Genomic DNA, 22,312 nt, shown 5'->3' with positions numbered 1-22,312 from the left:
ACTTCTCAGGGCAATAAAAGCCTCTTCTTAATGTTGCTATCAAGAGCTGAGACTATTACTGACTTCTCAGTAGTTGGATGGTTCACTCTCAAGTGAATCCTCTCCTCTCCAGCTCAATTACTCCGGCATGTGTGCAACTCTTACACTATTTCAACAGGCCTCTATGTGGCCTCCTGAGCCCCTTCCAAAGACCTTCTCCACTGCTGCCAAATGTTCTACTAAAAATGCAAACTGAACTCATGCCTTTCATTGAAGGTATTCATTGAAGTGAATTGTCACCTCAATTTTAAAGCTCTATCCTAAGGAAATTGAGGTTGGAATGGTGACAACAAAGCACAGTAGCTAAGACCATAGACTCTAGAGCCAGACTGCCTGAGTTTAAATCTCAGCTCCTACACATCTGGCCACATGACTAAAGGCAAAATACTTAACTTGGTTGATTTGGGTTTTCTTAATTTTTTTTTTTTTTTGGTAACAGTCTTACTGAGATATAATTCACATATAACTCACTCATCTCAATCTTATATTTCAGTGGTTTTCAGTATATTCAGAGTTGTGCAACCATCACTACAATCGATTCTAGAACATTCTTATCACCCCAAAAAAGAAACTCTATACCCATTAGGAGTCATCCTCATTTTCCCTACCCTCCCTGGGCCTAGGCAACAACTAATCCACTGATTAGTCTCTACTGATTTACCCATTCTAGACCTTTCATTCAAATAAAATGATATCATAAGCAGCCTGTCATGTCTGGCTTCTTTCACTCAGCATGACATCTTCAACATTCGTCCACGTTGCAGCATGTGTTAGGACTTCATTCCTTTACATGCCCAAGTAATATCCTATTTTATGGATATGCTGCATCCTATCTCTCCATTCATCCCTTGGTGGACATTTGGGTTGTTTTCACTTTCTGGATGTTTTGAAATAATGCTGTTGTGTGGACATATGGCTCCAGTTCCCTTGGTATATAGCTAGGAGTGGAATCCTGGGTCATATGGTAACTCTATGTTTAAACTTTTGAGTTCAAAAAATTATTTTTGAAGCATATTTAATGGTATGGGAAATGCTCCCTCCATTTGATAAAAAATATTAAAAAATACACAATGTACAGGTATCTGTTTAAACATTACATACTTTTGGGTATATGTATGTATACATACACAGAAAGTGCATTTCTATGCTTTCCAAATTTTCTATGAGGAATATGATCAATTTTAAAATCACAAATAAAAAGGAGTGATTTTTTTTTAATGTAAAGAGCACGGTATTAAAATGCTTAAAATGTGCTTAAAATGTGCTTAAAATGCTTAAAATGTGTCACAGGCTGCTCCTGACTTACAAGACCTCACGCAAACCTTTTTGTCCAGGCCTTGCCTAGTCTCTGACTCTCTCTATTCTTCTGTTCCAGCAATATTGAATTCCCAAATATGCTGTCTCAGTCCTTTTGCATGACCTGTCCCCTCTACCTGGAATTCTCTTTTTGGACCTTGACACACCCTCCTATTAATGCTTAATTTATCTCATCAATATGAAGGCAACACTAACAATCATCCTCTATCCATGAGGCAGCCCAAGCCAGGGTGCTACTCCAGCACCACAGGTGGTCTCCATCTGCTTCAAAAGGATACGTATAATGTTAAAAGCTTTGGCGTGTTACTAGCTTTAAAAATTAAAGCCAAAAACTTTTCCAACTTCAACTTTAATTCTGGAGTCCAAGAATCCTGAAATAAAAAAAGAAAAGTAATAAAAGCTCTAGATCATTAAATGCCAACAGCATTGTCAAATTGTGGTCTTTGGTTTAAATAACCCTATCTAACACAGTTATTGAAATCAAAAGCAAGATGCCTTGCCTGTGGTGTGATGCTGTGAAAAATAGGTTTTAGGACATCTGACCAATTCATTTATAAAAGATTCAAATAACCACAGCAGGAGGAAAGAACAGAGTTCTTTCATAAACAAGGAAAAAAGAATCTTGTACATGATTTGAATATTTCATGTGATTTAAACACAAGCATAACAAATAACCTTATTAGGTTGAATGCCAAAAAGAATTCAGCAGCGTTGAAGCATACATGGTACTGGCAGGCATACATAGTTATCACTAAGTTACTGAAAGTTTCCCAAAGAGAAAGACTCATTTCCATAATCCTCATCTAGATAAGAAAAAAAAAAAAGACAGAAGCTGTTATCTGCTTTAAAAACTCCATCATATCAAGAATTATGATATACTTTCAGTTTGATTTGTCCCTTAATAAAACATTACTTATCTCAAATAATGCTTATTGAAAGGAAAAAATAAGACTTAAGTAGTAAAAAAAAAAAAAAAAAAAAAAAGTAACAAGCAATTATCTTTCACAGGACAATTTTCCTCACAGACTTCATATAAAAATATCTACCATCCAAACCAAGCAGTTTCTCAAGATCAGCAAGATCAGCAAGATCTCTAATATTCCTGCCTACTTACCTCTTAGGTCCTGCCCCACCCCAACAGGCCCCCATCCTTCCCCTGTCCTTCCCTGATTCCCCTCCCCAGTTCTGTGTCCTTATCCACACCTCCCACTCCACCCATTCTATCCAGTGCATCATCTGGCTTTTGGAAAAAATACTGTCTTATATTTTTAAAAGATTGTGTAATTCCCTGACATGGCATGACAGCTTTAGTTATAATGTGTGTGTTATGGGTTGAATTGTGTCCCCTAAAAAGATATGCTTAAGTCCTAGCCTCCTTGAAATGTGAGGTCATCGGAACAGGGTTGCTATAGATGTAATTAGTTAAGATGAGGTCATACTGGAGAAAGACGGATCCTTAACCAACATGACTGGTGTCCTTAGAAGAAACAAAATTTAGACACAGACACAGAGAGAAGGTGGGCCTGTAAAGACGGGGAATTAGAGTGATGCTGCCACAAGCCAAGGTACACCTGAGGCTACCAGAAGCCAGAAGAGGCAAGGAAGGATCCTCCCCTAGAGGCTTGGCAGGAAGCATGGCCCTGCCAACATCTTGATTTCAGACCTCTGGGCTCATGAGCTAAACGAGACAGTAAGTTCCTCTTATTTAAGCCACCCGGTCTGTGGCCTTTTGTTAACAGCAGCCCTGGGAAACACTACAGCTCAAGTATTCTACGCTCAGCCATATTAAAAAAAAAATTGCAGGGAAGGACTACTATGTTGGCCAATATAAAGGAAGACATCTTAAAAAACAAACCAAAATATTTGGGACATGTAGACTTCCAGTTAAATTGCTGTTGCTGATTACTATTTTGTATAACCAGCAAGTATTTATTTTTCAATTTAACTGTTTACCTTATGATGTTCTGCTAATAACAAGAATAAGACTGGGATAAAACCTCTCTGGGCAATGAATCCCTTATATTTTTCTTGACTGCTCTTATTTTTCTGTGCTTTCAGCTTTAGAACAAGAACATTTCCCAAGTCTGAAAGACACATGACTGCCCAGATCCCATGGGATAGGGGAAGCACTGGGCTGGTCCTGCTGTACTGCCTGCATGAAGTCACTCACCCTCTTTATATCATAGTCTCTCCACTTGTGGAACATGACTTTCCATGAGTGATTGTCTGACTTGTTTTTCCAACAGCAAAACCTTGCTCAGAACCCTAATAGATGAAATGAATAAAAGCAGGGTATTCTTGTTATGTGGTATATATGTACGTATACACAGCGATAACATTTAGTAAATGGTGCTGCTATACAGAATATAATCATTTTTGTGTATTGAGTTGGTATCTGGAAACTTTTGTTAAGCTCATAATCATCAAAAATGTAGTGGTTAGGCATCTGTCTTTGGCTAAGGTCAAGTCCCAGGGTCCTGGGATTGAGTCCTGTATTAGCCTGCTTCTCCCTCTGCCTATGTCTCTGCCTCTCTCTCTGTGTTTCTCATGAATAAATAAAATCTTTTTAAAATGAAAAAAAAAACAAAAACAGGGTATTCTTGTGGAGGAAGGGGAGAGCTCCATGCTTGACTCCCCTGCCTCCTCTCTCTCTCTTGCAGAACCCACGAGAATTCCTTCTTTCAATTTTCACTAATTAAGCTTGGCTTGGTCCTTGGCACCTAAGCACCCAAAAGTTTTTCTGGAAGTAACCAACTAGAGAAGTATCTAAACATTTCTGCAAGAAGATATTCACTGACAAACACTTTGCTGAAAAGAGCTCATTACTATCTCTACAAAGAAATTTCCTTTCCTGACACCTCAGCAGAAAAGATAACCTGAAAGAGCAATGAAAACAACTAAAAAAGCTGGATAAGTTAACCATCTTTTAAAACACATCCCCAAGAAAGGAAAAGCAGAGACTAAAAATGACAGTTTTTCCTCTAAGGACAAGTTGGAGACTAGAAGACCTCACACCTCCTAAGCTCTAAGAGTTGTTGTGGTGCAGACGACAGAAAGCAACAGGATCTACTCACAGTGAACAGTCTAATAGGGGACCTTAGCACAGAACTGGGAGCCCTAAGGGCTATACTATCAGGAAAAAGTCAAAGACAAACCAATTCACTGCCTAGAAGGTGACAGCAAGGATATTGACCTGTCTTGACCTTAACATTAGGTAGAGGAGAGGAAAAATCTCATTTAAAACTTCATAACCTGGGGATCCCAGGCTGGCTCAGCGTATTTAGCACCTGCCTTCAGTCCAGGGCGTGATACTGGAGTCCTGAGATCGAGTCCCACATCGGGCTCCCTGCATGGAGCCTGCTTCTCCCTTTGCCTGTGTCTCTGCCTCTCTCTCTCTCTCTCTGTCTCATGAATAAATAAATAAAATCTTAAAAAAAAAAACTTCATAACCCAAACTAGTCCCATTAAAGACTGTAACTGAAACTGACACTATCTGTGTGCTTCCCAAAGCCTTGAGCAAAGATACTTAATTTAAAATTATCGTGGGCTGGTAATGCCCTAGAGAGATGCAAATGAGGATCTTCTCTGAAAGAACCAAACTCCACTCGGGCCTCAAAAAACTCTCACAGGTCCCAAGTAAAATAAACTCATTGTCAAAACTCAAAGTAACAAATTAAAAAAAAAGATATAAGGCACCGTGAATGAGAACCAGCAGAAGTAAAACACAGCAGGATCAAATCTACAAAGGCCCTGATATTAAAATTAATAGATAAAGAATATAACACAAATGTTTAATATGGTAAAGAAATTTTAAAAGAGGCTTGAAAATATGAGCAAAGAATAAGAGACTATAAAAATGACCCAGTAAATTTTTGTTTTGTTTTTTTTTAAGATTTTATTTCTTTATTCATGAGGGACACAGAGAGAGAGAGAGAGAGGCAGAGACACAGGCAGAGGGAAAAGCAGGCTCCATGCAGGGAGCCCAACATGGGACTCGATCCCGGGTCTCCAGGAACATGCCCTGGGCCGAAGGCAGCGCTAAACCACTGAGCCACCCAGGGATCCTCCTGACCCAGTAAATTTGAATGAAAAACAAAAAGAACTTCCCTCAACAAAAGCTAATAAATGAAATTATAAATTCAATGAGGAGATTAAAGAACAGATTAGACATAGTTTGACAGGTGAACTTGAGAACTAGAAAATAAGTATGAATAAATCACTCAGAATACAGCTGAGGCAGAGATCACAAGATGGAAAATACAGGATGGCAAGAGACATGGAGGGCACAACACTGTGAACATTCCTGACTCTACAAAACTGTATAGTTCATGATGGTTAAGATGGTATATTTTATTTTATCACAAATTTTTTAAATTAAAAAAAATGGACAAAATAGAAGAAACAAATCTAATGTAGATTTAATCAGATATATAGATTAAATGTAGATTTAATCAGACATTTATAAAAAGATAATAAAGAGGATGGGGGAGAGGCAATATATGAAGAGAAAACAGAATCTTCCAGAGTTGTTGAAAGACACAAGAAGTCACAGTCAGAAGCCCAACAAATCTCTAGTAAAAACAGAAATCTAGGGGCACCTGGGTGGCTCAGTGGTTGAACGTCTGCCTTTGACTCAGCTTGTGATCCCCGGGTCCTGGATGGAGTCCTTATCAGGCTCCCTGCAGGGAGCTGCTTCTCCCTCTGTCTATGTCTCTGCCTCTCTGTGTCGCTCATGAATAAATAAATCAAATATTTTTTAAAAAGAAAAGGAAAGAAAAGAAATCTATCCCTAGACACACCAGAGTGAAATGACACAACCTCAAAGGTCAGAGAAACAAGACAGATCACCTACATGGGAACGGTGATTAGACTCATGGCTGACCTCCAACAACAACAATGGGAGTAAGGTGATAACATCACCTTCAATGTCATAAAACAAAATAGCTGTCTGGGACGCCTGGACAGCTCAGTCGGTTGAGCGTCCAAAACTTGGTTTCAGCTCAGGTCAGGATCTCAGGGTTGTGAGATCCAGCCCATACTGTGGGGTCCGAGCTCAGCATGGAGTCTCCTTGAGATGCTCTCTCTCTCCCTGTCCTCTGCCCCTTCCCACACATGCATGTATGCTCGATCGCTCTCGCAAAATAAATAAATAAATCTTTAAAAAGAAGGAAAGAGAAAGAAACAGGAAAGAAAGAAAGAAAGAAAGAAAGAAAGAAAGAAAGAAAGAAAGAAAGAAAGAAAGAAAATGGGTATAAATCTATCACTTTGGACCCGTCTGAGAAAGCGACAGACACATTTCAGACGGGTGAGGACAGAAAGAAGAGATCTTCAGCTACAGGAGGCTCGGCTCTAAAGGATGTATGTGAAGCAGAGGAGAAAATGATTACAGATGGAAGGTCCTTAATGCAAGATAGAACAGCAAGCACAGTTATGGGTACATAGAAGAGTAAATCCATACATACACAGATTGCATAAAATAGTAAGAATCAGTAACATGTGGGGTTAAAGTATATAACTGAATACTTGACAAGAACAGCAGGTGAGCTGGGAAGGGGATGAAGGAGGTGAATGCATTCTATGGTCCTTGTGATGGTCAGGAAGAGGAGGAAGACACGAACTTTATTTTTTTTTTTTTAAATGTTTATTTACTTATGATAGTCACACACACAGAGAGAGAGAGAGGCAGAGACACAGGCAGAGGGAGAAGCAGGCTCCATGCACCGGGAGCCCGACGTGGGACTCGATCCCGGGTCTCCAGGATCGCGCCCCGGGCCAAAGGCAGGCGCCAAACCACTGCGCCACCCAGGGATCCCAAGACACGAACTTTAGATCTTATTTTGCACACATACTCAAGTATCTATCATGTCCACTGAAAGGACATAATGTAGAGTAGCAAAAAGGGGAAAAAATGGAATAAAAGGACTCCCCATGAGTACTGAGCTCTGCAGACTTGGAATGCCAAGCCAGAGCAGGCGAGTTGCCTGCTGCAACCTGGGTCGGACCGTCCCTGGCACCTGCACCCCGCCTGACCTCAGCTGCAGCCACACTGCTGTGCCATCATCTTCATAAACAGAAGCCATCACGATGAGAAAATCCAACATTTCTTTTCAAGTTTCACCGCCTTCCTTAACCATGATGTATTTTCAACCTTCTCAGAGAGGAAGGGAGCAAAACTAAATTTGGATGGGCAAAAAAATCAAGCATAGAATTCAACTTAGGCGGGACGCCTGGGTGGTTCAGCAGTTGAGCGTCTGCCTTTGGCCCAGGGCGTGATCCTGGAGACCCAGGATCGAGTCTCATGTCAGTCTCCCTGCGTGGAGCCTGCTTCTCCTTCTGCCTGTGTCTCTGCCTCTCTCTCTCTGTGTCTCTCATGAATAAATAAATAAAATCTTCAAAAAAAAAAAAAAAGAATTCAACTTAGGCTAATCTACAACAAACCTGCTGTGATGAAATCAGCCAACTCCCTGGACTTCAATTTAGTGGCTACTATTCAGGAGTGCTGACAGGTGTTTGACTAAATTATAACGGAATAGGGGACGGAGATATACCGGGTCTGGAAAGATAAGTGCATCTGTTGTTCAGTGGCACAGGAGTACTCTCCAAACATGCTTGGAAACAGTGTGAGATCTTTCTTTAGAAAAAGCCACTGCATCACAATTATTTCAGTCTCTTAAACACATTTTCATAAACTTCTCAGGGGACATCTTAATTTTATTAAGTCCACAAAAATTACCAGAATGGATAAACACTGATAACAAATAGTATGCTGAAATGTCAATGATGGTGAAATGTAACAATTAAAGGAGCTCCAGGCAAGCAGTCTGAAGGAAGTAATAATAGTACACAACCAGATCATCAGACATATGCCAAGTGAGATTCTGAATACAAAATAAAATGTGCATGGCCAGCAAGTCTGTAAAATAATCTAGTTTTTTTTCAGGCTACCAATTTTCTTCCCTTTTTTTGTTTTTAAGATTTTATTTATTTATTTATCTATTTATTTATTTATTTATTTGAGAGAGAGAGAGAGAGAGAGAGAGAGAGCGCGCACATGAGTGGGAGGCAGAGGGAGAAGCAATGCTTCCTGCTGATCAGGGAACCCAACGTAGGCTTGATCCTAGGACCCCAAGATCATGACCTGTGCCAAAGGTAGATGCCTATAACCAACTGAGCCACCCAGGTTCCCCCAGGCTACCAATTTTCAATGAAACTGAATAAAAATTATCCTTTCGATAATGAAAAAGTATGCATGGAATGGTTTTAAGAAGTAAGGACATTTAAAAATAGTTACATTAGTCTGGATTAACAAGTCTTAATACAACCCCAAAAAATCATATTTTATGGCACAAGCAAAGTTAGTCAAAGAAAATTATCTGAAAACAGAAGCAATTTTTCATTTTTTTCACAGCATCATTCAGAAACGACTAGCATTGACAAGGTGAAACCGCAATGCCGCCCAGGGTCCGATCCAAGATTCAGAGGCCATCACTCACCTGGAAGAGCTCTTTAAATGAGGGGTGTACCATGGGATTGGGAACAAAAGGCAGAGCATAGAAAGGAAGAAACTCCGTAGTCTGGCTCAACGCTGCCCCTTTGGTCTCCAGGTAGGTTCTGAAATAAGAAATCCTCTCATCCAGGTCCTCTTTGTCCTGCAAAGAAGGAAAGATGCTCACTTGGGGTCTCCTGCTGGATGCCCAGTCCCCTGTCTATCCACCCTCTCTCCGAGGCTCCTTCAGTTCCAACCACGTGCCTGGTATCCTCCCCACCTGGCTGAGCAAGCACGCTATCTCCAGTCATTCTAACACCGCCCCTGATTTCACCCCAAATTTTGTCAGGAATTTCAGAGAACTAGATAAATTGTTCGATCTGTGTCCTTTTACTTTATAATTGGCATGGCCTCATGTCCTTAAAATTCTTCATAAACATCATTTCTACTGGCAGGACAAAATCTCACCTTGTGGGTCTATCACAATTCACTAAACCAATTCCCCCAGTACTAGACATGTGCATTGTTTCCACTTGGCACAGGTCATGAACATAAGCCTGCATTCCCAGGACTCCCTCAGGAGAAGTGTCTACGGGTGAACAGGTGGACCTTTATAGTTTTTTGAAACAGAAGCTTCCATAGCATTCCTCCTTTCCTTTGCAAAGCTAACTAAGGACTGATCTTGCAGGCTTCACTGGTTCCACGTGTGATCTGAGGCCACTCAACCCCTCTCAGGTTTTGATTGCCTCCTGTGCCTCAGTGAGGTCGGAGGACTTGAGCTGCTCAGCCTGGAATCAGGCACTCTCCCTCCCTGACTACCTGGCTGCACCAGATATGGGCACCCTGTGTATGTATGCTCTTCTAATCAACACAGCTCACCCCGTCTACAATGTGAAGCCCTCTTCTGGACACCAGGCTTAAAAAATACATGATGTTCATTGACTTTTTTTAATCTTACATCAAAATAAAATAATTAGAAAACAGAAATAAATAAAGTGAAAATCCCCCATGATCTCACTCCTCATGACCGCTGTCTTGAAGAACAGGAATGGCTACCATGACATACTGTGAAGCTGCTCTGTCCACCACTGACCTATTCTGAGGCACCACCCCCCAACATCTTACTAAGTGAAAACAGGTGCTTGGGGGCAGTAGCTAATGCCAGTAGAAGCCACTAAAGAAATGTACGTGGTCAAATGTCAACATGGCCCTGTTCCCTTCTCTCATTTGCTCTGCTCCTGGAGGCTCAGCGGCCACAGCAGCAGGTGCTCTCAGCCGTGCCTGCTGCACCTCTGTGGAAGGACTGCAGAGGCTACGTTCAGCCCACCGTCAGACAGACCTTCACAAACAGGCACATCTCCACAGCTTAAGCCTACATTTCTCTTCTAACAGACTAATATGTGGTCTCAGTGGGTGTTCTCTTAGACATGTATTTATGTTAATACATGTACATGTATTTATGTTAAGTTGCCAAATAAGGAAACTATTTTGCTGGGTTTTCAAAAATTTGAGGCATTGAGGAAAACCATATAGTTTTCAGTACAGAAATTATTAACTTTCCATATAAATGAGAAAATAAATTTCTGGGAATGAGACAGAAAATCATGCACAGAACACAAGACGTCTACTCCTTGGATACAATATGATAAAATGGCCACAAAACTAAATTAATGCTCATTTACAAAACAAAGCTAACATTTCCCTTGAACACACCACTCAGACCCACCCAAATCACAAAGGGAACCTACAGGTCTCCCTATGGAGTGTTTCAGAAGATAGATGGCAAAATGGATATGAAGATAGAATTCCAACTTCTGGGCAAGGGAGTCATGATCTCGGATGGAACTGGGAACGTGCTCCTCCCACAAACTGAAGAACACCTTCTGGTCTCCATTGTCAAATGCAGTAACGAGGTTCTTCTGTGGAGAAGATATCAGTCTGAGCCCCAGTCATAAGAGATGCCCATTCTCCCAACACCCCAAATTCTCACAGTCTACCCAATACCCTGGATACCCCACACACTCCATGCATGGTTCCAGTGTGATGAAAACTCAGTTTCCTTCTCAAGACAAGAGACAGAAAAACATAGAGCTCAATGGCTTCAAGTATCTTAGGCTGAGATTCCCACAAACCAACCCTGGTTGCAAAAACAAGTCTCGGCTTTACAAGGAAGAGATAAAACATTTAAGTCTCTGAAGTGGAAGGTGCCAGGCATAGGCCAAGGACTTGAGGCCAGAAAACTCAAAGGCACATAAACACACTGAAGTCCCCCAATAGACTTGCTGACCCACAGCCTGTGATCGATAAAAACCAGGCCAGACCCAAAGCACAGCCAGGCCTCAGCAGAACTCACCTCACATACAGAAGCTTGCTGACGCCCAGCTGAGTCCTGGAGTGACAGCTCCAGTCAATCCCAGGCCTGGGTGGTGGGTGCTGCCATTTGCTCCCTGTCGTTAAAGCATGTCCCATCAAGATGGCACTTGGGAAATGATTACAGATCCCAACACACCCATACAGGACTGTCTATGTCCACCAATTACAGAAACAGGGACACATAGGCTGGAGATGGAGGAAGGAGCAAAGGCCTGGTACTCTTCCAACCTCAGGGCTCTGTGAGCCTGACTATGCAGGGCAGTTTCCAAACTTACTATGCAAACGCTGAAATAGAGAATTCTGGGGAAAGGAGGGGGCAACTGTCATGCCACCAGCCTCACAACAAGAATGATAAGTGACCCACTGAAAATACCTGCTGCATAATTTTGCAGATTTAGGTGTTAAGGCAAAATGGACAGAACATCCTAACAATCCCAAACCATGTGATCCATATTATTTTCCTTACTGTATCATATGCCCAAGATACTAAGACCTACATTTTGTGTTCATTTGCAAAAGCTTTTCTTGGACTGGATTTTCTGTAGAACCTCCAATCCACACCCACCCCCCACACACACACAAGGCCATTATGCATCACCACTAATTGGTCATTGTTCTTTTATACTTTTTTTAGATGTCTTTATAGTTTTCCTCCTTTTTTTTAGGTTTTTTAGAAATAAGCTTGTTAATATTATAAAATGGGAACGTACCGCACAAAGTTGTAGTGTCTGGTTATGCTTAAAAACATTCATTAATAAAGAATCTTCGGGGGAATGCCTGGGTGGCTCAGCAGTTGAGCGTCTGCCTTCAACTCAGGTCGTGATCCCGAGGTGCCAGAATCAAGTCCCACATCAGGCTTCCTGCATGGAGCCTGCTTCTCCCTCTGCCTGTGTCTCTGCCTCTCTCTCTCTCTCTGTCTCTCATGAATAAATACATAAAATCTTTTTTAAAAAAAATCTTCAAGGTGCCTGGGTGGCACAGTCAGTTGTCGACCAACTCTTGGTTTTGGCTTGGGTCATGATCTCAGAGTCAAGAATCTTTAACTGTGATTATTACAGAAATGTTTTCTACCATGTGATCAAGAACAACTGAATATTACCCTACTCTGGAAGGTCTTGGCTCCTCAGTCTTGGAAGAAGTAAAGGACAGCCTGTCAACAACCATGGGAAGGGAGGTGCCCAAATAAAGTACAAACAGTCAAGCACTGCCACCTCTGAAGAACTAGGAGAAACCCCATTACTGACTGATACAAAGGTGAAGGGGATCTTCCCAAGTGGCAGTGCTGCTGGGGCCTGACCCCACTCCAGGCTCACCTCTGCTGAACTCTAAGCAAACCCTGCCATCCCTGCAAGCCACTCTCCCCAGAGAGGGCTAGTGACCAAGAGTTCTTTGTGTGAATGAGTTGAGTATTAAGTATTTTAAGGCTTCGAGTCAAGGTATTTTCTTATGTGGCTTGGCAAAGTCCACATGTTCAAATGGACCATGTAGAGTTTGTTCTGAATTCTTCATTTGTAGACCTGGGACCACAAACCTTCCCTGTATCATTATAATCACATCTAAAAGCCGTCCTACGGGCAGCGGTGGCTGCCTGCTCAGCGGCAGGGTGGCTCAGCGGTTTAGTGCCGCCTGCAGCCCAGGGCATGATCCTGGAGACCCAGGATCGAGTCCCACGTCAGGCTCCCTGCATGGAGCCTGCTTCTCCCTCTGCCTGTGTCTCTGCCTCTCTCTCTCTCTCTCTCTCTCTCTGTCTCTCATGAATAAATAAAATCTTTTTAAAAAATTAAAAATTAAAAAATAAAAGTCATCCTAACTTATGATTCATATTCTGTACCTGAAAAATCACTGCATTTAAAATAATATCGACATACAAAGCAATCCAGTGTTATAACTCATACAGTCAGAAATATTAGTGATCTTCTCTAATATAAAACATGATCCCAGCCAGAGTCACCAAGATTAGAATATTTACACACTATCAAAAATAACTTATAAACACACACACACACATCTTACAGAACTGTGCTTAGGGAAATTCTCCATTTGTTGAGTGCCACTGACACGATATTTTGCTAAGCTGCTGTTTCAGGTATTTTTGTTCAGAAGAGCTATCATAGTAGGCACAGCTATTTATTGAATGAGCAGAAAACATATGTTTGTGGCAATCAGAAAGTTTCGAGGTCTTTAAAGTTATAGAAAAACAGACCCAGGGCAGCCCCGGTGGCGCAGCGGTTTGGCGCCGCCTGCAGCCCAGGGCGTGATCCTGAAGACCCTGGATCGAGTCCCACGTCGGGCTCTCTATATGATGCCTGCTTCTCCCTCTGCCTGTGTCTCTGCCTCTCTATCTCTCTCTCTCATGAATGAATAAATAAAAAATCTTTAAAAAAAAAAAAAAAAAAGAAAAACAGACCTGAATACATCTGAGAAATGTAAACCCAAGCCACAAGATATCACTTCACATCCATTAGGATGACTACTATCAAAAAAAAACAAAACAGAAAACAACAAGTATTGGTAAGGATGTGGAGAACTTATAATCCCTGTGCATTGTTGAAGGAAATGTAAAATGGAATCACTGTGGAAAATAGTATGAAGTTTCCTCAGAAAATTAAAAATAGAAGTACCATATGATCCAGTAATACACTTCTGAATATATATCCAAAATAACTGAAAGCAGAATCTCAAAGAGGCATTTGTACACCTACATTCACAGCAGCACTATTCATAATAGCCAAGAGGTGGAAGCAACTCAAATGTCCATTGGTGGAGGAATGGATAAACATAATGTGGTATAGACAGATAATGAAATATCCTTCAGCTTTAAAAAGAAACACTGTCACATGCAACAACATGGATAAACCTTGAGGACATTATGTTAAATGAAATAAGCCAGTCACAAAAAGAAAAATACTGTATGATCCCACTTAATATGAAGTATCTTAAGCAGTCAAATTCATAGAAACAGAGGTAGAATGATGATCATTAAGAGCTAGGGTTGAGGGCAGCCCCGGTGGCTTAGCGGTTTAGTGCCGCCTTTGGCTCAGGGCGTGATCCTGGAGACCCAGGATCGAGTCCCACATCGGGCTCCCTGCATGGAGCCTGCTTCTCCCTCTGCCTGTGTCTCTGCCTCGCTCTCTCTCTGTGTGTCTCTCATAAATAAATAAGTAAAATCTTTTTTTAAAAATAAATAAAATCTTGAAAAATAAATAAAATAAAAAATTAAAATAAGTAAAATAAACAGAAATGCATGTATGTTAAAGATACTATGTCACAACACATTTCCTAGGGAAGGTACTCAGATTAAAGATGACATTACTGGGGCGCCTAGGTGGTTCAGTTGGTTGAATCTGACTCTTTTTTTTTTAAGATTTTATTTATTTATTCATAGAGACAGAGAGAGAGAGAGAGGCAGAGACACAGGCAGAGGGAGAAGCAGGCATCATCATACAGAGAGCCCGACATGGGACCCGATCCAGGGTCTCCAGGATCATACCCTGGGCTGCAGGCGGCGCTAAACCTCTGCGCCACGGGGGCTGCCCTGAATCTGACTCTTGATTTCAACTCAGGCCATGGTCTCAGGGTCGTGAGATAGAGCCCCTAGGCAGGCTCCTTGGTCAGTAGGGAGTCTGCCTCTCCCTCTTCCTCTGCCCCTCCCCCTGCTTGCACACTCTCCCTCTCTCTAATGTAAATAAATAAATCTTTAAAAAAAAAAAAAAAGAATGACATTACCAATTCACACAAAAACACCTGAGTATCTAAAAGTCACTCTGGGGGTGCCTGGGAGGGTGCCTGGCTGGCTCACAGTTGGTAGAGCATGTGACTCTTGATCTCAGAGTTGTGAGTTCTAGCCCCACATTGGGCATAGAGCTTATTTTAAAAATAAATCAATTAATAAAACAAATAAGGGCAGCCCGGGTGGCTCAGCGGTTTAGTGCCACCTGCAGCCCAGGGCGTGATCCTGGAGACCAGGGATCGAGTCCCACGTCGGGCTCCCTGCATGGAGCCTGCTTCTCCCTCTGCCTGTGTCTCTGCCTCTCTCTCTCTCTGTTGCACATGAATAAATAAATAAAATCTTAAAAAAAAAATAAAACAAATAAAATAAAAGTCACTCTGACCAAGTTACCAGAAACAATTCCAATATTCTGTAATAGCATTTCTTACAAGTTGGGAACATCTCGATTATTGACAGAGATCAAAAAAAGCAAAATGTTACCTGGATGATCAATGATTTGGAGTCCTTTAAAGAGCCACCTGCTGTTTTAGATAATGGCTTTCCTTTCATTTTGCATTCTTTTGAAAATGTTTTCAAGGTGTCTTCAAATTCGGCAAAATCTAAGTACTATAAAAAAAGAACATAAATGTATATACATTTCTCTATTTTAACATCAACAAAGCAACTGTCTTTGATGTAATTGTACAGGCTCAGTGTTATCACCAATTTATAATGGGGTTAATGAACTGTCATCTTTGGGAGAACCTGGGATCCAGCTTATAATTTACTTAATTGACACACATACCAAAAGCCTAGAAAGGCAATCACAGAAAATGCTTATTTACAGAAAATAAATTTGTTTTCAGAAAGAAAATGTGAAAAAAAAAAGAAAAGAAAGAAAATGTGAGCTGCATGACTCATTTATCAATGGAAATAAACTGATGTCTTCAGCAGTCTGGAAAAGGCAGAAGTGATCCTCAGAAGGCCGGCTTTGGGTCTGCTAGGTCTCTGGGAATTTGCTGCTGAAACAGGCACTGGAAAGAATTCCTGTCCTTAAGGACAGAAGCCACGCCACATTAAGAGACAGGTACCATCATTGGTGATCCTTAAGCACAGCACTCATGCTCACCACCTGTCCCGGGAAGACCCTCTCCCTGGCTTTCCCTACCATGCACTCTACTTATGCTCCCCATGCTCTCCCGCCCTCCTTCTGTTTGTGGTAGGCCCATCTTTTGGTTTCCACCTCCTCCGAGTGGCCTATGTCCCCAGGCCCTGTCCCCAACCCTTTGCAGTGATGGCTTTAAGGATTTATTCACGATCACAACAATGAACTCCAAAGCTGCGTTTCCAGGGTAGATGCCTCACTCCACTGCCACGGCTCACAGTGCCTGGTGAATGGTCTAGTCACAGACTAAAAAACAGCACCAGCAGTTTCTTTAGCACCAACTATGTGCTAAAAAGTACGTAGAGAATATAAACAAGCATAAGGTGTGGGTCCTGTCCTTTAAAAGCTTTCAGCGTAGGAAACCTAAATGTCCACCAGGCAACAAGTTAAGTAGATACGGCCACTCAATGAAAATTCTAAAGCATTGAAGAGTATGAGGCAGATCACAGGAAGATATTCACACTGTACTATTGATAGAGAAAAGCCAAGTTTTGGAACAATGTGTGCAGCATTGTTCCATTTTGTAAAACAAATTATAGATGTGTAAATATATTTTAAATATTCATGGGGAAAAAAAAGTCTGGAAAAATAGATTAACCCACTAATGGTGGTCACTGCAGGAGTGGAACAGGGAAATGAACTTTTCATACTTCCACATTGTTTGAATCTTTACCATGAGCATATGTTACTATTACAATTTTCTTTAAAGAAATTTTTACAAGGGGCTTTAAGATTTCAATTAAGTTAAAATTTTTTAAAAAGTATCATGCTATATGATAAGGATAGAAAACACGTTATAAGGCACTATAAAATTTGTTGTATTTTAAAACACAAGTTTTCAAGATCTCTTTTTCTGCAACCTGTGTTTTGTAGAACATACCTCTTTCACAAGTCCAAGTAATTCTGATTCATGAGCCAGGATATCCCCCATATTGAACTGTTACTGTTAATTCTCACAGCAGAAATCTGAACAAGGCAAAAGTATAAGAGAAAAGCTTTCATTTCAACCATCTGTGAAATCATAAAAAGGTGGCTGTGGTGGGCTGAATGGCCGCCATCCTAATCCCCAAAACCTGTGAATATGTTACGTTGAATGGCAAGAGGGGATTAATGTTGCACGTGGAATTAAGGTTGCTAATCAGCTGACCTTAAAATAGGGAGAGTGAGTATCTAGGATTATCTGGTGGACCCAGCATAATCACGGGGATCCTTATAAGGAGGCGAGAAGGTCACTATCTGAGTGGATGCACTGCTTGCCCTAAAGGTAGAGGAAGGGTCCCAAGCCAAGAAATGAATGCAGACAGCCTCTAGAAGCTCAGAAAGACAAGGAACAGATTCTCCTCTGGAGCCTTCCCAAATGAACAAGCCCTGTGAACACCTTGATTTTTAGCTCAGAGAGACCCATTTTGGACTTCTGACCTCCAGAACTATAAGATAATAAATCTGTGTTGTTTTGGGGCACCTGGGTGGCTCAGTGGTTGAGCTTCTGCCTTTGGCTCAGGGGGTGATCCCGGGATCCTGGGCTCAAGTCCTGCATCAGGCTCCCCAGAGGGAGCTGCTTCTCCCTCTGCCTATGTCTCTGCCTCTCTCTCCGTGTCTCTCATGAATAAAGGGATAAAAATCTTAAAAAAAAAAAAATCTGTGTTGTTTTAGGTCACTTATCTGATGGTAATTTATCACAGCAGCACTAGGAAAGATGGAGGCTAATGTCCAAAGTAATTCCTTCTTCCTTGACAACTACTTAAAATGAATATGAAAAAAAAATGAATATGAACATGGCTAGAAGGTGGTGTCAATGAGAATCGAGGATTGTAGTGAGACCGGGAAAGATTATTCTTCTTATTTGGTTTTCTAATATGCCATAACATGTTATGCGTAATTCAAACAGTCAAGACCACAAAGTGCATTTTAGAACAAAACAGAATTTGATAGGGTTCAATCGTTTACCTTAAAGAAGGATATGCATTAAAATTAATCTGATAGAAATGAAAAGAACCTCCAAGTAAAAAAATAGTAACCATTCAGGGGATCCCTGGGTGGCACAGCGGTTTGGCGCCTGCCTTTGGCCCAGGGCGGGATCCTGGAGACCCAGGATCGAATCCCACGTCAGGCTCCCGGTGCATGGAGCCTGCTTCTCCCTCTGCCTATGTCTCTGCCTCTCTCTCTCTCTGTGACTATCATAAATAAAAAAAAAAAAAAAAAATAGTAACCATTCACAAAAAGATATGAGATACTACTTTTTTGCAAGAAATCTTTAATGTTTTCCAAAGACCACAATCATTTAGCCTTACAATAATGGGGGAGGAAGTGGTGTCCATTTACACAAGTGTTAACATACATACGGTCATGCAACAGAGAATGCATTATGTCAGTTTTTGTTTTTTGTTTAGAGAGAGAGCGTGTGCACACAAGCTGTGCAGGGGGGGGTGGAGGGGGCAGTGGAGGAGGAGGGCAGGGGGACAGAGAGAATCTCAAGCAAGCTCCACACTGGGCATTCAATCTCATGACCCTGAGACCATGACCTGACCGAAAACTTAGAGTCGGATGCTTAATTGACTGAGCCACCCAGGAGCCCCACAGTCAAGTTTTTTAAAGTTATATTTATGGATGGACAACATCTATATACATTTCCAAACATTTAAATAGATAAAATATCACGAACTGGAGATCCCCGGGTGGCTTAGCAGTTTAGCGCCTGCCTTCGGCCCAGGGCGTGATCCTGGGATCCCGGGATGGAATCCCACGTCGGGCTCCCTGCATGGAGCCTGCTTCTGCCTCTGCCTGTGTCTCTGCCCCTCTGTGTCTCTCATGAATAAATAAAATCTTAAAAAAATATATCGCGAACCTTTTTATTTTTTTTAATTTTTTTAAATTTATTCATGATAGACATAGAGAGAGAGAGAGAGGCAGAGACACAGGCAGAGGGAGAAGCAGGCTCTACGCAGGGAGCCCGACGTGGGACTCGATCCTGGGACTCCAGGATTGTGCCCTGGGCCAAAGGCAGGTGCTAAACCGCTGAGCCACCCAGGGATCCCTCGCGAACCTTTTTAAAAAGCATTTCCTACTTTTTCTGTCCCCAGGTGTGCCCAAAGCAGCTACTCCTGGTGCCCCACTCCCAGGCTCTTCACCCACACTAGCTGCCCATCACACCAGAGGAATGAAAAGGTCTGGGCACTAATACTAACCTTCCCATTCACTGGCACCTGGTCTGGGGCAAGTCACTAAAACTTGGGGCCTCTTTCACATGCAAAAAGTGGAGAATCATCAGATCTCTTATGGTTACAGGAACATGATTCTGTAACATTACATTTGATCTGCCCATTAGAGTCCATTGACTTATTTGAGCACAAGTCAGGGAGATTAAAAGTAGTAATTTCCTCCTTTTCATTCTCTTTGTCTCACTATCATTTGTGGCTTCATCTCCCCCAAGGTTCGGGGACACAGTCTTCCATCCCTTCTATCTCCACTTGAATTTCTATCCTATTACCAAGTGATCCTTCCCTTCCACACTTTCTCCTCTGCTCTGTTAACTTGAGCCACAGTGGCTGCCATGTGGCTGCACTCACTGGATGTCCACAGCACATGCCTGTCCTCTCTCTCTCGAGGACTTTGCACTTACTGCAGACACCCTCCTGACACCCTCATCTCATTCAGGTCACTTAAATGTCACCTCCTCAGAGAGACTTGCCCTGACTACCCTTTGTAAGGGGTCAGCCCCATCACCTCCTAGTCTTTTGTCCAGCATTATTTTTCTCAACAGCACTAACCACTACCTGACTGAACATCCCTACATTAAGTAGTGCTCCCTGTGGATTTAGGAGGAACCTCCATTTCCCTGGCATGGCCAGTGCCTGGCATGCTATAGTTGCTCAAAAATACTTACTGGATGGAAGTAATATCAGATACGGGGAAAATAAAGCAAGGAAGGGGACAGTTTGGAGAAGAATGGCATAGGGTCACTTTAGATGACGTGGGTGAAGGCCTCCTTGAGACCACATGGGCAGAGACATGAGGACCTGAGCACTTCTGGGTCTGGGGGAGAGGGAGCTGCAAGTACTCAGGCGGTGGAGTGCTGAGGGACAGAGGTGTGGTGAGGGAAGCCAGGCATGGAGGCCATGAGGGCCCAGAGCAGGTCAGATAGGCCTTCTGTGAGCTAGCAGCTTCAGGGTGACAGGAAGCCTGGAGAGGGGACTGGGAGGGGCCTGCCACCATCAGATCTACGGTTCTTAACAGCAGGGTCTGCTGCATGGGGAAGCCTGAGGGAACACGGTGGTAAGGAGGCCACTGCAAAGCCCAAGCTGGTGATGAGGGAAGTTTGGAGGAGCAACAGGAACTCTGTGAAGGGTTTTAGGGTTCCAAATGCAAAAGGGAGGTGGTGTGACCCACTGATGGACCAGAGGTGGATGATGTGAGGGGGAAAAGTGAAGGGCGATGCTAGGGCTGAGACAGATACCGTTTGCTGAGGTGGGAAAAATGGGGGGGGGGTGCATCTGAGAGGCCAGTGCAAGAGTCCTGGGCCAGTCACAAGAGTCCCAGGCCCATGAGGCATCTGAGCTGGGTACTGAGAAGGTCGGGGCATGTGAGTCCAGAGTAAAGGGAAAGGCAGGAGCTGGAGGCAAGCATTTGGGAACTGTCAGCATAAAGATGGCATTTCAGGAGACAAGGATCCCAAACAGGACTCCTAAGGAGAAGGCCTGGGCCTGAGCATTGGACCATTCAGGGACCGAAGAGAAGCAGCCAGCAAGAGACGAAGCAAGAGCAGTGACCCGTTGGTGGGACACAACCAGGAGACTGTAGCACCTGGAAGCCAAGGAAGGTGGTCCCCACATCAACTGCGACTACTTGTGGTCAAGTAACACGAAGGCAGAAGACTGAAGCCCTGGATTTGGCAACACAGAGGTACGAGCAGTGATGAGAGGTGCCTACCTTGAAAGGACTAAAGAGAGCAAGAGAAGTAACAAAGGACAGACAGGGAGATCTGTCACAAAAAGGAGAGGAAAGGAGGGGGAGTGGTGGCTGGAAAGAGATGGGAGGTTTTTTAAGGTGGAGGATGTTACAGCAGCAGGTTTTTAAAGTGATGGGAATGACCCAGTTAGAGAAGGACAAATTGAGGCAGAGGAGGGGAGATGGGTAAGGAAGCTAGGTCCTTGCCGCATCCAGAGTCCCACTGGAGGGCCAGGCTCTAGATAGGGCAGGGATGGTCCACCCCCCAAATACAGAGGGAGGGCAGAGGACATGGGTACTGACCAAAGACACAGACAGACTCAGTGATGAGGAAAACAAGAAACAATGTCATGAGCTGACAGTCAGAAGCATGTGACAGCCGAAAGAGAAGAGAAGGGAGGAACCAAAGTGCCTACGGACACGTGGCAGGATTTCTGGTATTGAGAGTCTGCTTAAGACTCATGGACTAAAATCCAAAATGGAACCAGTCTGCATGATTTTGTAGTCTTTCTCCAGCCACTCTCAGCTCTCTGAGTTAGGCTAGCCAGGGTGAGGTTTTTCCAGAAGACAAGGGAAAGAGAAGACAAGTGCAACAGTTATAGAGCAGCAAAGGGAGAGGAGGGGAAGCACATGGGGGGTTGTTGGGCAGTGAAAAAGCAACAGTGTCAAACTCCTGCCTAAGAGGGCACTGGGCCTAAGATCTGCTTCAGAGGCACATCCACGGGCGCTTGAAAGATAAAAAGCATGATCAGAGTGGAATGGGTGCTTGATTTAGGGGGTGATCCAGTAATAAAACATTCATGATCATGGGAGTGAGTAAAGAGAATGGGACAAAAAAGATGCCTAAAAGATGAAGAAACTGGAGCCAGGATGGTGAAATCCCTAAAAATGAAGTAGAGGAGGTGGAGAGGTAGACAGCAAGCCAGGCAGCCAGGCGCTATAGCCTTCGCGGGGTGACAACTGCACTCCCAGGAGGTGTCGGCCTCAAGGTGGGGCAGCAAGTGGTCAAGACTGGGGTATGCACTTCAATGGAGCTGGGAGTTTTGAAGAAGGAAGGCAGTGATCTGCAAGTAGCAGGGAGGACACCTACCCTTCTGGCACCTGCAGACCTGCCAGATACAGAAGAAGAAAGGCCGCCTGCTGTTAAGGACCACCATCTCTGCAGCCCTTCTCTGGATCCACACCACCCCTGCCCCTCTCACTGCTGCCCCTACCCCTTCCCCACATGAGGCCCACCAGTGGTAAACCCCCAGCATTCCTCTGTACCGCATGCTCTTTC

General features: G+C 43.0%; 1 protein-coding gene across 6 annotated transcripts in view; it reads right to left on the bottom strand.

The window, feature by feature from the left end:
* ARMC9 (armadillo repeat containing 9) overlaps positions 1 to 22,312 on the bottom strand; it is a 147,473-nt gene that overhangs the window by 122,993 nt on the left and 2,168 nt on the right. The window contains exons 2-6 of one of the 6 annotated variants that reach the window (XM_072796654.1): positions 16,970 to 17,055; positions 15,426 to 15,551; positions 10,591 to 10,761; positions 8,850 to 9,005; positions 1,635 to 1,727 (exon numbers count right to left, since the gene is read on the bottom strand). In XM_072796654.1, coding sequence (XP_072652755.1) covers positions 1,635 to 1,727; positions 8,850 to 9,005; positions 10,591 to 10,761; positions 15,426 to 15,551; positions 16,970 to 17,020 — 597 coding nt within the window. In that variant the 5' untranslated portion in view covers positions 17,021 to 17,055. Of the gene's footprint in view, positions 1 to 1,634; positions 1,728 to 3,526; positions 3,622 to 8,849; positions 9,006 to 10,590; positions 10,762 to 11,195; positions 11,290 to 15,425; positions 15,552 to 16,969; positions 17,056 to 22,312 lie in introns of those variants that run through there. The other 5 variants (XM_072796659.1, XM_072796656.1, XM_072796655.1 and 2 more) reach the window with 5 other exon arrangements.

Source organism: Canis lupus, chromosome 24 (genome assembly GCF_048164855.1).
Source record: "Canis lupus baileyi chromosome 24, mCanLup2.hap1, whole genome shotgun sequence".
In the NCBI taxonomy this organism is placed as follows: Eukaryota; Metazoa; Chordata; class Mammalia; order Carnivora; family Canidae; genus Canis; species Canis lupus.
This window is presented reverse-complemented; position numbering and strand designations above follow the sequence as displayed.